Source organism: Wasmannia auropunctata, unplaced genomic scaffold (assembly GCF_000956235.1).
Source record: "Wasmannia auropunctata unplaced genomic scaffold, wasmannia.A_1.0 LD334327.1, whole genome shotgun sequence".
In the NCBI taxonomy this organism is placed as follows: domain Eukaryota; kingdom Metazoa; phylum Arthropoda; class Insecta; order Hymenoptera; family Formicidae; genus Wasmannia; species Wasmannia auropunctata.
The window spans coordinates 21,326-36,815 of NW_012028563.1; the positions used below are offsets into that span (position 1 = coordinate 21,326).

At 38.8% G+C, this 15,490-nt stretch overlaps 1 protein-coding gene across 6 annotated transcripts in view; it reads left to right on the forward strand.

Moving 5' to 3' along the window:
* Positions 1 to 15,490, forward strand: part of LOC105458773 (disco-interacting protein 2) — a 35,400-nt gene that overhangs the window by 13,541 nt on the left and 6,369 nt on the right. For 4 of the 6 annotated variants that reach the window (XM_011704311.1, XM_011704313.1, XM_011704307.1 and 1 more), the window contains 8 exons: positions 1,335 to 1,406; positions 7,954 to 8,115; positions 11,473 to 11,667; positions 12,175 to 12,679; positions 12,801 to 13,137; positions 13,321 to 14,134; positions 14,209 to 14,639; positions 14,752 to 14,983. In XM_011704311.1, the coding sequence (XP_011702613.1) occupies positions 1,335 to 1,406; positions 7,954 to 8,115; positions 11,473 to 11,667; positions 12,175 to 12,679; positions 12,801 to 13,137; positions 13,321 to 14,134; positions 14,209 to 14,639; positions 14,752 to 14,983 (2,748 nt within the window). The remainder of the gene's footprint in view (positions 1 to 1,334; positions 1,407 to 7,953; positions 8,116 to 11,472; positions 11,668 to 12,174; positions 12,680 to 12,800; positions 13,138 to 13,320; positions 14,135 to 14,208; positions 14,640 to 14,751; positions 14,984 to 15,490) is intronic. The other 2 variants (XM_011704312.1, XM_011704309.1) reach the window with 1 other exon arrangement.

The following is a 15,490-nucleotide window of genomic DNA, read 5'->3' on the forward strand; positions in this document are numbered from 1 at the left end:
ACAATATTCTAATAAAATATATGTAATAAATTTCAGTTATAAAAATAAAATAATATACACACGAATTTTATACACACACACACGCACACGCACACGCACACGCACACGCACACGCACACGCACACGCACACACACACACACACACACACACACACACACACACACACAACAATGAGAGGAAACAAGGCAAATTCGGCCTAGATAGTTGTCCAATAATATCCTTAATTTTAAATCTTTAAATTTTAGCTATTGTAAACTATGCGCCGATTATATTGATCTTTAATAACGCAATTATAAAGCTGAAATATTATCACAAATTAAATTGATTGTCAATTCGATGATGATGCTACAAGCATTTTAAATACTGTTAAGAACTACAAATGTATATATTGAAATATATACATGTATATATACAAATAAATAAATATAAAATATATAGGTACATAAATATGTGAATATATAAAAAAATATATAAATTATTGTATTTAAAGTCATATATAGAATATATAACGAACACACTCACATATACCTGCACACAGAGTAGTCTCCGTTTTAAAACTTTTGAGGGGAATGGAACGTTTCCCCAGAGATACCATAACATTACGTCGCTTTTCCCGAGAAATTGTTATTGCATAGTGACAAATATGAACAGGTTTGACGCATCGACAATGTCAAGAATCACTCAAATACGTTGATTAGCATAATCGAGAGGGCCCGTTTCGTTTCGCAAACGTGGAAAAATCATGTCTCGGCCGTTAGGATCGATTCTTCGGCGTTTTCTCGTGTTACGAGGCGTGACGAAAGGCGAGTACGCTAACCAGTTTTACATCGTGCTCGGCACATGGGCGAGCTGCATCAGCACGGCCACTGGCAGCCAAGCGTGCACCAATCTAAAATTCAATCCTGAAAACGTTCGTTCGATCTTCGCAATCCTTAATAGCGCGATTTATTTTCAACGATACAAGCAGATCTTTATTAACGTATATCGATATAACTATTATTCTATCTTTTATTTGTATTTTTTTATTCCTAGTCTACATAAACTACGTACACCATTTTTAATTTAAATACCATCTTTATTTAAATACCTCGTTATTGTACCCATTGAATATAACGGATGCAATAACGGAGACAAGACAACGACAGAAGAGAACATATGTTTTCTTGAAAGCAATTTGATTAATATCGTACGATGCACGTTATAAAAAAAAATGAATGTAACAACGATTTTACTCGTGATATTACGATGACGATCCGAGGTGTAATATTTTTTAAATGCTGTAAATTATTTTCTTGGATTGGGTTATTAATTAAACCGTTTTCCGCTGTTGCAGGAGATATTACGCAGAAGGGTTATGAAAAGAAACGGACGCGTCTACTTCAGCAATACGCCTCGAAGCAGATAGGTGAGTGTTTCGCTTTTCTAGAATTCATTAAAACTCCCGTAAGTAAGCAGCGAGGAGATATCATCGCGCGTTATTCGCGATAATGCAGTACGCGGAGCGGGCGGAGAAGTCAGCGATGTGAAAATATTATCGCCCCACATGTTCAGTCACATTATTCGATCGATCCCGCATAGAGTCGCGTTATACATTTCGGAGCGGGACTTTTTTTTTTAGACAAGACTCGCGGCATTTTGATGGAAGTTCTTTCTTCTTAATTTCCTCGACGAAGCCTGTATTAATTGTATCCCGTAACATATTTAGTTTACGAAGAAAGTACGTAAATCTTTTTTATTTTATACAATTGGGTGATACAATTAGATGATACTTTCTCAGACGAAAAAAGAAATTACTTCCCGTTTCTAACTCGCAAGTCTTATCTCTCTCGTCGCATCTTTGGTGTGCGCAATGTTGCACCATCGAGCTCGCAACGAGCAGCTCGCAATATCAATCGCGTTCCGATTCTCAAGAAACACGCGCCTCATTGTGTGCACAATGGCAAATGCAATCTGTATAAAAGGAAGGGACAGGATGCAATCGTTCGCGGCACGCGTCGCTTTAACGCGCTCGGCACCTTGCAACTGCAAACGTACAAGTACTGCTCCCGGTTGCGCCACGCGAGATGCGGAACGCGGCTCGGGAGAAAACTCAAGAGAAAATTGCGTTGTAACAAGAAGGATGCGCCGGCCTCGCATCGTGATTTTATCTTATGTTTATTTTACGAAGGACGTTCGCCTCTTACTCTTCAAATGGGATTATTTCGAGCTCCGTGAAAATCCGTATGGGAACGAATTTCAATCGTCGATCGTCGAGCGTTTCCGCATCGCTTATCGCGGGCGCAAAGTGTAACGCGAATCGTTTCCGAGTTTCGCCAACCGTTACCGCAACTGTCGCGACTGCAAGCGCGAGACTTCGTCTTATCGTCGCAAATTACCGGAGACGGAACTATCCTGACGTTACCACACGTCATTTGCTGGCCCGCGCAGGCTGCATTCCGTGAACGCATCTCTCGCCGATGCGCCCCATTGCGTATCCATTTAACCCTTTCACGGTAAGATATTCTTCATTTTTAACAGTTTAGAACAAATCCACGGAGCTAATATATTTTTGCTAGTTTAAACTGTTTAACTCTTGGTTATTTTTTTAGAGGAACTTATATGACAAGAAAGAATTAATATAATTTTTCGTTTAAATCAGTGATGTTTTTTTCCCTCGAATAAACAAATTTAAAAAGATTAAACTAATTATAGAAGTAGAGAAGATTCAACAGAAAAGATATTATAGTAAGGAGTTATAGAAATTGTAGTTGTAGCGAAGAAAATAGATACTTATTAGTACTAAAATTTTTACTTAAAGAAATAGACAAGCAGTATTTGTTTTGTTATAAAAACATTTTTAATAATAAAATTAAGATGTAAAATTGTAATTAAAATACTGAAATAATGAACAATGGGATCCTAAATAACTATTGCAGTCTGCGCACCTACATGGTGGCCAAGATTTTAGCTTCGGTAAATTATTTGAAATAAAAATGTAGATATTTTTTAAATTTTGTTATTTTTGGTTTCCGGAGGGAATTTGTAAAAATTTTACTTTTCGTGAAACTAGATTAAACGTAGGATATTTAAACGTAGGAATTACATTTTCTTTAAAAATTTTATTCTTTTGTTACAACTTGAGAAAAAGACTTAACAAACAAAATATTATAAAAAATTATTTAAAAATTTTAAATTAATTATTTAAATCGTATTTTTGAATTATTGCTATCGTTTTTAAACATAATATTTCGAGAAAAGCGCATTTAAAATTTTGAAAAGTAAATTTCGTAATTTTTGATAATTACTACTAATCTATATTTATTTTTATGTCAAACTAGTGGAAAGTAAAAAAAATTTAGATTTTTTTTAATTTATGAAGTTCTATGAGTATATAAATCTAAATATAAATTTTAGTTAATTATTGTAAATTTTAGTAAATTATTGTTTACTGCTTTAAAATCTCCCCCATGTTAAGGTAAAAGTCCAGTTAGAATTGATGATAGACAACGTATAACATTTGAGAATCGCATACTTTTTCATGGAGCCACCCCGTATAGTTAGACGGACGCGCCTTTGCGCCCGCAGCTGCGATCGGTAGAACCGCTGCAATCGGCTTGCAGTTTAACTGTACCTGCACACGGAAGAAGCGCTTCCGCGTTATCCGCTCGTTATATGCTACGTGCATCTGCCATTGTCGTGAGCGCGAGTCGAACTAGCGACAGTTTTCTAGCCGATATGGCTAAAAGTCAAATAACGGAAAATTCTTTCATATTATCCTTGGTGCGATTCAGGCGAAACGTCATAGTCCCTATGATTAATTTTTAAGACAAAGTAAATTATTATGACAGCATTGCACCACCAAAAAAAAAATGCATCGCGTAAAAAGGAATCAGCTGCAGCATATTCCGCCTTAATGTCTTTTACCGTATTTACTTTCGTGGCGGTAACGATAAAAATATTTGTCGTTCATTTAAATGTTTTATCATCAGTATGAAAAGTTATCAGTTTTACGTAATAAGCTAACAATAAGATAAAATAAAATGGTGGAAAAGTAAAAATATGAACGTTTAATACATTCCATTCAGGCCGTGTGCACCAAAACATTGTTTATTATAATAATATTTAAGATAAAGAGATGCGATGTAAAAGAATAAAAATAAATCTAAATAATTAGTGTGATTACCGTGAAACTTCGATAATTCAAACCTTTGCAACTCAAAAACTTCTATAAAACGAAAATTTTGTTCATCCCCTTCCGTTTTGCTGCAGAAAACCTCTATAAATCGAATTAAACCTATCTTAACTTGAATTATTTGTTAGGCATTTAGATATATATTTTACTTCTATAACTTGAATTTAAAGTAGTCAGATCTCTACAATTCGAAGTTTACCTCTATAAGTCAAACTTCCATTGTCACTACTTTTATAATTCGAAGTTGTAACTATGTGTAACCATGAGTAATAGCTTGGTATTTTGTTTTATGGTTACATTTATCATATGTATGCAATAAATTTACTGTTAAATATTGATTTTTTTACTCTAAAAGTTATTATAATCGGAAAATTATAAACTCTCGTACAAAGTACTCCATAAGTCGAATTTTCATATGTTAACTCTCTTAAAAGAAATATACAAAATATATTAATAGAATATATGAAATAAACATGTAAAAATATATAAAACAAGTCACAAATATTAGATATATAAATTTAATTTTAAGAATTATTTATGATTTATTCAAATATTACAATATATGAATAATTAAAACAATATATTGTTTTTTTAATTAAAACAAACTAACTATGTAAATATAAGTAATGTTTACTTTTAGAATTTTTTAAATAGATATAATGAGTGCAAGATCTTAATGAATATGTGCATAATACATAACGTGTAAGGCACGAGATAAAATACTATCAAAAAATTTAAATAAATATTTGTATGTAACATAATAATAACTGAAAGCTGACCACAGGTGGTACATGTATATGATAACTGCTAATTACGTATAAATTAATAATATTATGAAATATTTTATGTTATATCTGCTTGTGCGCAAAATATCAAATGGCCTGAATGAAAAGTTCAATGCGTTCATCTTACCACCAGCGATACGCGCGACGCGGAGCGCGTTAAGAATCGAGAAAACGCACTGTGCATACGCGCTTGTGTGGATCGTAGGGGCTGGAAATGGTGGTATTGGTGGTGGAGGTGGTGGTGGCGGCGACAGCGGCGGCGGCGGCGGTGGCGGCGGCGGCGGCGGTGGTGGTGGCAGCGGCGGAGGCAGCGGCGGCGGCGGCGGCGGCGTTAGTAGAGGGCTGGAGAGAACGGGTTACGGAAGCGGAGGAGGTGGCGGTGGCGGTGAAGGAGGTGGAGGCGGGGGAGGAGGGGGCTATGGCGGCGGCCGACCGCAGCCACGTGCACGGCGCACGCAACGGCGCGTCACGCACAACGAGAAGCGCTATCACTCAGGTAGCGCCATGCATTACGTACGCTCGTGAGTGAGCGTATCTCCCGAGTTGTGGCGAGCGGGGAACGTTATTGATTGTGTGTCGCAATTTTTGCTTTGATTTCAGCTTTTTTAGCTTTTAGCCCTTTCGTCAAACTGTAGATATTTATTTTATAGCTTTTTTTTTTTAAGATTAGAACACGTAGAATTCAGCAATTTACAAAGGATTCTTTAATCACCGTGCGCATTTCATTTCTCTATTTTTATGCAATTTCTGCACGGATACACACGTGTATGTACACACGAATGACACGAATGACACAATTCTATAGCTACAAGTATGATACGACTCCTCCTCTCACCGTCGAAATTGTTCTTGTTGAGAGAACGACGACATATATATTCCCTTGCTTCAATCTCGTGTTTTTATCTGCATCCATCATGTTTTTTTTCCATTCAAATTTTATAGAAATAGATGTACTACAACCCGCTTCGAATAGTTATACCCCCATTTTTTCGCACACTATGGAAAATTGAGAGCAAATAAGTTTTTCGTCCGTCGTGCCGCTTGCACTTCTCTCCTTCGTGTATAGCCTGTCTGCTTTATCTCCCTGACTCTCTCGCGTGTGTTGCCTCGAGACGCTTTTGCACCTTTAGATACCTTTGTAATTTGACATAGCCAGGCGGTAGCCGAGACCGGTTGTTCCACCTTCGGGTGACTCAAGATTGCAGCCAGCCGGCCGGCCTGCCATCCGTCGACATTCTCACTATTCAACCGACTGCGTCGTGTATCCGCGAGCGTGCAACACTTCCATTTTTCACGTGTCTCCCCCCCCCCCAATCATCGATATGAGATTCTTGCTTGCGTAGATCACCGCGAGATCGCAATACCACAGAGATCTGCATTATACATTTTACGATAGGGATCTTTGATGTTGTGGCATTACCTCGCGGTATCTCGATATTGATTACAGAGTCAGAGGTAGTCCTGACTTTCAGGAAGATTTTTTTTTATTTTATTATTTTTTAAAATTCTTTTTCACGCAAGACGCGGTTTGATCGGGACTTTGATATCACCGTTCGATAGGTGGTGCGTGGTAAATTCACATAATAGGACGATCGGCACGATTTTTCTCGAAATCACTCGGCGATTATTCCAACTGAATCACGCCACCGACCGGCCTTCCTCCTCCTCCTCCTCCTCGTCGAGCCACAGACGATCGATACGAGTTCACATTCACGAGACGCAGCATCTGATGGTGGAATGACCAGCCATCGCGCAATGGCGCAATTAGACAATTATTTCTCGCATCTGGAGATAAATAACACTCTATCGTGGCATGTAAATCATGGAGAATCCACTGGTGGGCCTTCGCGAGGGCAATACTTAACCGCTTGGAACCGTGAAGATCCACGGATCCTCGAGTCTATATCTGATTCTTGATTTTATACTTTTGATATCAAGGATAGATTTATAGACTTACGATCCGTGAGATCGTTAACCTTTAGAGAACATGGGATCTATTTTTTCAAATCGTACAACTATTACTTGCTATTCCATGAGCAAGATTTATTATAATTTATTGCCTCAAAAATATGATATTATTTCATTATTGTGGTTTCCCGTTTATAATGATCGATATTTAAATCGGCAGATTTTCCGAAGATTTGTTATGAGAAATTATTGAGTTTGCTGATTTTTTTTAAATATATCAAAACTTTAAAATTTAAAAAGACATTTTCAAAATAAGAAATCTAATGTAGCAACTTGTCAATTAGAAAAATGAATTTTTATGAAATTAACGTCATTGATTTAAATAGATATAGGTATATGTCAAATTTTGAAAATTCTAAATAATATATTCAAAACTTAAAATGGCAAAATAATATGGCGGACATGAAAATAAATAAAACCTTGAAAAGTAGGAGATTTGAAGGTCTGCAGAGTCATAATATATAATTTTAGATTTAATTGTAATTTTCAGCTTTTAAAATGGAATTAAAGAAATGAGTAGATTCTCGTTCTTCATCCACGGCTAGGATTTGTTATATGATACATGTAGAGATTCCATAAATTGACTTTACATTGTTTCTTGTTTTTTTAAATATTACTTAATATTAGAAATGTTAGAAATTCGGGATCGAATTGCTAAAAGAGCACACATCGAAATCCCAAGCTTGTAATATGAAAAATAGAACAACACCACCATAGTGGCTCCCCGTCCTCTAAAGGTTAACATGAAAATAGTTGAATTCGCTTCTTCTAAGCTAGCTTTCCGTTAGATCTAGAAACTGGAATTGACTTGTTTACCTGACGGTTAACGATAGCAAAGTAGACAGAGAATGTATTAACTCCCAAGCGTTTCCATGTTCGACACCGATGTTTGAGTGCTCGTTTATTCCGAGCGTGACGGGACCGTGAGGGAGAGTGAACGATGACAACTCTTGCGCCTCGCAGCCAATGCAATCTCGTAGCATTCCTTCTTTGTCTATGTGCCGGTGTTGTTGTTGTGTTGCATGCAGGCGGTCGACTAGCACCTGGAGGAATCGCCAGTCCCCCGGGTTCTGGCGGCTCCACAGGGAACACTGGGAACTCGAACTCGGCTGCTGCGGCGGCGGCAGCAGCGGCAGCAGCTAGACGCGGTAATCGCAGACTCACACGCAATGAGAGCCGTTACCATTCCGGTGAGTATATACCTCTGGCATTAGATACCTATACAAGGACCATTCAGGTAGCAACAGTGGGTACATCGTTAATTTATCAGCTCCATTTTTACTGTTTGAAAATTATACAAACCCGAGAGGTCAACCACTATGGCAATCAGTGTACATTTCTTTAGGAATATATTGCCTGTATTGCGGCAGTACAATACTAGCAATACGCTATCAATACATAGCAATACATCGAGCAATATCTAGCAATACATTAGCAATATTTGGCAATATTTTGCAATAGGTGATAGTGTATGAGGTAATACGGCAGTACATGAGATAATAGATGGCAATATTACTGACAATACGAAAGCAATACAATAGCAGTACTAACAATAAATTGTGTTGTATTGCCATAATTAGCAATCACTACATTTTTTTAAGTAATGGTTGACCCCTCGTACAAATGCTCGAACAAATACACCTTTTCTTTTGTAGCCTTATAGCGAATGTTAAAGAGAAAATGACAAGGAGAATAGAAAAAAATGATATTTACAAAAATCTATTTAAATAATATTGCATGAAAAATCACAATCTAGGCTTTTGTTGGTTTTTTTTATGTCCGACGATTGAATAAACGCGAGTCCGGGTGTCATTATGTAACGTGAGTAACATTATTTATCTGTATGGGTTTATTTCATTTTTCTAGCTATTCTAGTTTCTTTAAATAAAATTCATCGGGCTTGACGTCCTGCTCCGCATTTACCCCTACGTTTCTTTCCCGAATAAAATGTCATTCCACATGACCGAGAGAAAAAAGCTCGCTTCGTTCGAAAGCGCCGATAGAAAGGTTCATTTATCTTAAATGCAAAGTGCAGGTAATCTTCCACCTGGTGCACCGTTACTAGTCAATGTCGACGGAGTGTCTCGTAGAAGATAAGCCGATCTAAGAACATACTTGCGTCGATAGAGTTGTGTACATGACGTTCAAAGAAAACATAGGAAATGTCAATGTAAAAATAAAATTTCGAAAAAACCGTAGAGAGTGTTTGTTAAACAGTAATGTTGTTTTACTCTGTTAACAATATATAGATATAAATATCTGTTTTATCTCACGTTTTACCTTTTTCTAATATCTATACATCGAGATTTTATACTATTAATCTGGAAAGAATAGCTATCTAATTTTTTTTCACAATTACTTGGAGCGATTTTTTTTCACTCTCAATTCCAATTAAAATATTAATTATATATTATTCTACAATCTATTAGTATTTGAGATTATTATATAGGGTGTCTCGAATTTAAACCTCAAAACTTCGAAGGGTGTAGGGAATCGAAACTAAGAAAAAAAGTTCTTTAGAGATGTGCTCGTTTTTGCTTTGTTTTGGAGAAAATAGCGAAAAAAAGACAAAACGTAGTTCTCATTTTTGTACTTATTTATTATTTATTTACTCACGTTGTCACTTGCTTAATGTAGATATTGTTCAATATGTTGGCCTCTTGCAACAATGCAAGTATTACATCTGGTATGGACAGCTCGTATTGCAGCTAAACACTAATCTGGTAATATTTGATACATTGCAGTCACGATTGCGACCTCTCAATTGCTCTTTTGAGTTCACTGGCAACGAATAAATTTTCTGCACCCCCCCCCCCCACCACACATACACCCAAGTCAAATCAGATGATCAGGGTGACCAAGATATCACTTATCCACATCCAATCCATCGTCGTGGATAATTTCTGTCTAGCCAAGCTCGAGTAACCAAGCTCTACCATAATGAGCTGGACACCCATCCAGCTGGAACCACATTTCAATCTGTAGCTGCAGGTGAATGTCTTCTAAATAATTAGAGAAGTTGTTCTCCAAAAAATCTATATATCTGAATGTATTTAATCTTTTAATTAAATTATTGCTGCAAGAGGTAACATTTTAAACAATATCTATATTAAGCAAGTGATAACGCGAATAAATAAGCGTAAATGAATAAGTACTAAATAAGTACAAAAATAAAAACTATGTTTTACCTTTTTTGCGATTTTCTCTAAAACGAAGAAAAAACGAGCATATCTCTAATTTACTTAATATTTTCTAAAGAAAGTAAGGAGAAATAAGAAAAATAGATATGCAGGATTCTCAGTCAGTTGACACTGACAAGCTTTATTTTCTCGCTACTGAAATAAAACTCAGCCTCCAGATGGTTATTCCCAAATTAATATATGAAATTTTTGCCGAAATTAATTATATAATTACCGATAAAAACTAAATATGTATGAGACACCTTGTATATGTCGACGTTATAGGACGCGAGTACAACTTTGTAACGAGCCACGTCCTGGTATTGCATGATGTCATAATAACGATATGGGTGCGCTTCACCCGGAAATATATGGCAACCAACTCAGTGACCGAATGTTACCTGCATTATATTGCAGTTTATGTGCGACAGCACTCGTTGCATCTATCGAAAATAGAAAATCATTAATTAATTTTATTCTAATCGCGAGTAAAAAAAACTGAATGCGGAGAATCGAAGTTGCTTGAGGATTTATCTGTTTAATTTTATTAAAAAATGTGCTAATAGTTCAATATAGATAGCATCAAACGTTTGGACTTTAATTTAGAATAACATACAATTTCTACATTTCCAGGAACTGTTATATTTTATGTTATTATATTTTTATTTAACTGTTATATTTTATTCTAAATTAAAGCTAAAACATTTCAATTTTATATGTCTGATTAGAAAAAAAAATTATTATGTGTTATTTTACAAAAAAGTTTGCTCTATTTAGAAAACATCAAGATTTGTTTTATGTGCGATTTGAACGAACATTAACGACAAACGAATCCTTTTTTTCATGTTTTTTTACATGGTACCTTTTTTAAAGTATAATAGTTGCAGACAAGGCAATTATAGTGATTTTGCGTCAATCAATAGATACGCTCGAAATGGAATTAAAGGAATAAGTAGTCTGCACATCTTGCAAATGGCAGCATGAGAAAAGAGATTCATTTATCTCGATGTGTGTGTTTGTATATCTAGAAGAAAATTACGTGTGTCATAGTGTATTGCTACAGTGTCTACTCAATAACCTTAATTTAACTGTTCAATCTTTCCAAGTCTAAGCATCTTATCTCGCAAATCCTACACACGCACACACACACACACACACACACACACACACGCGCGCGCGCGCGCGCGCGAGCATTACGTTAGATCGTCAGCAAGAAAATGTACGATACGCGATACGCATGAACCACGTATGTATGAATAGCATCGAAAGATGATGAACGGATGATGATGCGGAAGTAAGACCATCAAGTGTCTGCACGTATCATCCGTTCTCGTTGGCCATTTAAGTAATCAATTCTTACGTGTTTAGAGGTGCGCCAGGAGGCGGTGCAGCAGGCCTTGGCAGCGATGCAGGGACGACCAAAGCCATCCTTGCCAATGCCATCTAAGAGAACCTCCGTGATGGCCAGAAGCCCCGATCGGGAGAGACGCGATAGCGGCGAGTCCAGTAGCGATGAGGATAGCGTCGTCACTGAGGAGAGTCCGGGCGCGGGTGGTCCAACCGGTAAAATCATTATTAGTCACATAGAATGACGACAAAACAAGTAAAATAGAAGCAATTCATGTTACGCGTCTGTTTTTATACCGAGTTGGTACATATATGGTTGAGATAAATACAAATAAATCGAGAATTATTTATATAAATATTTGTCGAATAAGATAAGTAAATGCAACGATATGGATAATCGGTATGTCACATACTATAGCAAATAAATTTTCGTCTGTTCTCTCGCATATGTTGAAAGAAAAAAAAGAACGTATAAAGAAAACGTATCGTATACGGTTCAAGCATCATGTGACTCCGCTAAATGCTGGCATCACGCGTCCTTGACTGTTTCCGCCGGACGATACGCCAATAATCAATACACATTATTTTTCCTTCAGTGTACAAGTGAAAAAAGTGGTTGAACCGTGCGCTGAAACGTGAAGGAACCCGCGTACGCTGTAACACGGTCGTCCTATGAAATAAGCTGTCTAATAACTGTGCAATAATTATTATCGATCTTGATAGGCACCGGTCTTTCGGATACCAGCAGTACTGGTTCCGCTCGCGACACTCCACCGCCACCCAGACCGCCGGCTAGGAGGCCACCAGGCGCCGACATTACCGACATCGCCGAATACACGCCGCACGCCTATTGTAATATTCAACCACCGGATGTTACTCACGTGACGAGTAGCACCCCGGTCGGGCAGCAGCAATCGGCAACGCGGCGGCCTGGCGCCGACCGGGTGAACCGTTATGCGCACGTAGTTGAGGATCAGAATAGTACCGGCACCACCGGCCGCTGGAAGGTCTCCGCAAAGATCCAGCAATTATTAAACACACTGAAACGGCCGAAGCGTCGGCCGCTACCAGAATTCTACGAGGACGACGATATTGAACTGGAAATCGCGGCAAATCCGAAGGATCCAAATGCTCCCAAACCCGAAGGTGGTTCCATGACATCGGCAGTAGGTGAGGCGCTCTCAGTGCCATCGGGCTTGCCACGATCTCTCGAAGCCGCCATTCAGAGGTGAGCTATATCAATGAGCCAACAATATTGCGTTCCATGGAGCTGATTCAAAACTGCAAGCGGAAATTCGTTTAATTATTATATTCAGCAATCCATAAAAGAATTTATTTTTCATGTTTAGGTACGGCTCGGCGACATACAAAGCGCCTGTGGCCACCGTCCTAGATCCTAACGGCAAACTTTGCGTAACGCTCACATACGGTAAACTGCTCAGTCGCTCTCACAAGATTGCCTATACCCTTCTAAATAAGGCTCTAAGTCGCGGCGGGGATTGCTGCCTGAAACCTGGCGACAGGATCGCCCTGGTTTATCCGAACAACGATCCGATCAGCTTTATGTGCGCCTTTTATGGCTGTCTTCAGGCCGGTATCGTGCCAGTACCCATCGAAGTACCTCTGACCCGTCGTGATGCGGGTTCTCAACAAATCGGGTTTCTCTTAGGGAGTTGTGGAATTCAGGTAAACGGAGTACCATTTTATGTTTTTTGTCTTATCCGCCAAGCAGCATTCCTTTCTATATTTGCATGTTTAATTAACCATACTGTCTTGCAATTTGCATTGCAATTTGCGCTGATGTACGTAACCGTGACAGTTCACTTGATCTTGGAAATCAGCAATGTCTTTATATCTTGATATTTTCAGGTGGCGCTGACTAGTGAAGCGTGTCTGAAGGGTCTGCCGAAGACGGCAGCTGGCGAAGTGGTAGCCTTTAAGGGCTGGCCAAAACTGCATTGGTTCGTTACCGAGCATCTAGGCAAGACGCCTAAGGATTGGCTGCCGCCACCACGGCTCACCGATGACACGCCTGCATATATTGAATATACCACCGACAAGGATGGCTCCGTGATGGGCGTGACCATTACCAGGGCAGCAATGATGGCCCACTGTCGCGCACTCACGCAAGCCTGTGGCTACACCGAAGGCGAGAATGCTGTCTGCGTGTTAGACTTTAAGCGGGAAGTGGGCCTCTGGCACAGCACTTTGACTAGCGTGCTAAATGGCATGCATGTCATTTTTATCCCTTATGCACTGATGAAAGTTAATCCCGCTAGCTGGATGCAGATGATCACAAAGCATCGTGCTAGTGTCGCGGTCGTAAAATCGCGAGATCTTCACTGGGGTCTGTTAGCAACTAAGGATCATAAAGACATCTCTCTGGCATCGTTGAGGCTGCTACTCGTTGCAGATGGTGCAAATCCCTGGTCTCTTTCGTCCTGCGATCAGTTTCTCTCAGTGTTTCAATCCAAAGGACTCAGGCCGGATGCTGTCTGTCCTTGCGCTTCCTCGAGCGAGGCCCTTACAGTTTCCGTGAGAAGGCCAGGACGCGCAGGAGTAAATGCGACTGGCCGTGGAGTTCTCTCCATGTCCGGTCTGAGTTACGGAGTTGTCAGAGTAGATCAGGAGAATTCTCTTACGTCGTTGACACTGCAGGATTGCGGACAAGTCATGCCTGGAAGTGAGTCTTTGCAAATTGATTGTTTTTACATTATGATGCATCTTAATCACTGTATATCTTTATATTTTTTACAGGTATAGTAGTTGTCATTAAGATGGAAGGACAGCCATTTATTTGTAAGACGGACGAAGTGGGTGAAATTTGCGTGCACAGTGCTGCGACGGGTAGCCAATATTGGGGCTTACAAGGGCTTACCAACAATACTTTCAAAGTATCGCCCTTACAAGTCGACAGTACTGTTTTGGGTGATGTAGAATATACGCGTTCTGGTTTGCTGGGTTTCCTTGGTCCTGGAGGACTCGTGTTTGTCTGCGGATCGCGGGACGGTCTCATGACAGTGACTGGCAGGAAACACAATGCCGACGACATTATCGCCACTGTTTTGGCGGTTGAACCAATGAAATTCATCTATCGCGGTAGAATCGCCGTTTTTAGCGTGAGAGTTCTTAGGGACGAAAGGATATGCGTCGTTGCCGAACAACGACCTGATTGTAGTGAGGAAGAAGTACGTTCTAGAATTAAATTTTATTCAAAGAAAAAGATAGAAAAACTTTTATTTAAAAAAGAAAAAGTGTCTGTCAGAAATTGACCTGAGCATCCTTTTTCATTTCATACAGAGTTTCCAATGGATGTCTCGAGTGTTGCAAGCGGTCGATTCAATTCACGCAGTAGGAATATATTGTCTTGCCTTGGTACCACCCAACTATTTGCCCAAAACGCCGCTGGGCGGCATTCACCTGTCGGAAACGAAACGCCGCTTCCTCGAGGGTGCTCTCCATCCGGCTAATGTGCTCCTCTGTCCTCACACATGCGTCACCAATTTGCCAAAACCGCGCGAAATCCATTCAGGTAAGTGAAGCAAAGTCTATCAGTAGGTATCGCGTCGATATCTTTCAGAACTGATAGGTATCGACGTAAACCTAATTAACGAGAATCACCAAACGCCAGCAAGCATTTTTTTCAAAAATGCCAGTTTTCTTTTGTATATTTAAAAAATAGAACTTCTATAATAAATGTAAATATTGGTGTAAAATATGTAAATAGAGAAAGATCAGATTTTTAATATAGAATGTGTTTAATTTAAAAATTAAACAGTTGATGTATTTAGATAAATGTTTGACATTGATACGAGTCAGAATAATCTGATGAATTGTTTTTAACTGAATTGCGTATGTGAATTGTCGAGAGTGATAGACGAAGTGAAACATAAATAAGAAGAGAAAATGTGTGTGTGTGTGTGTACGTGTGTGTGCGTGTGTGTGTGTGTGTGGGTGGGTGGGTGTGTATGTTTGTGAAATTGAAGGAAGAAGAGTAACAAAAAGTCGGAAAAATGTATTGATAACTATGAACTTAGTT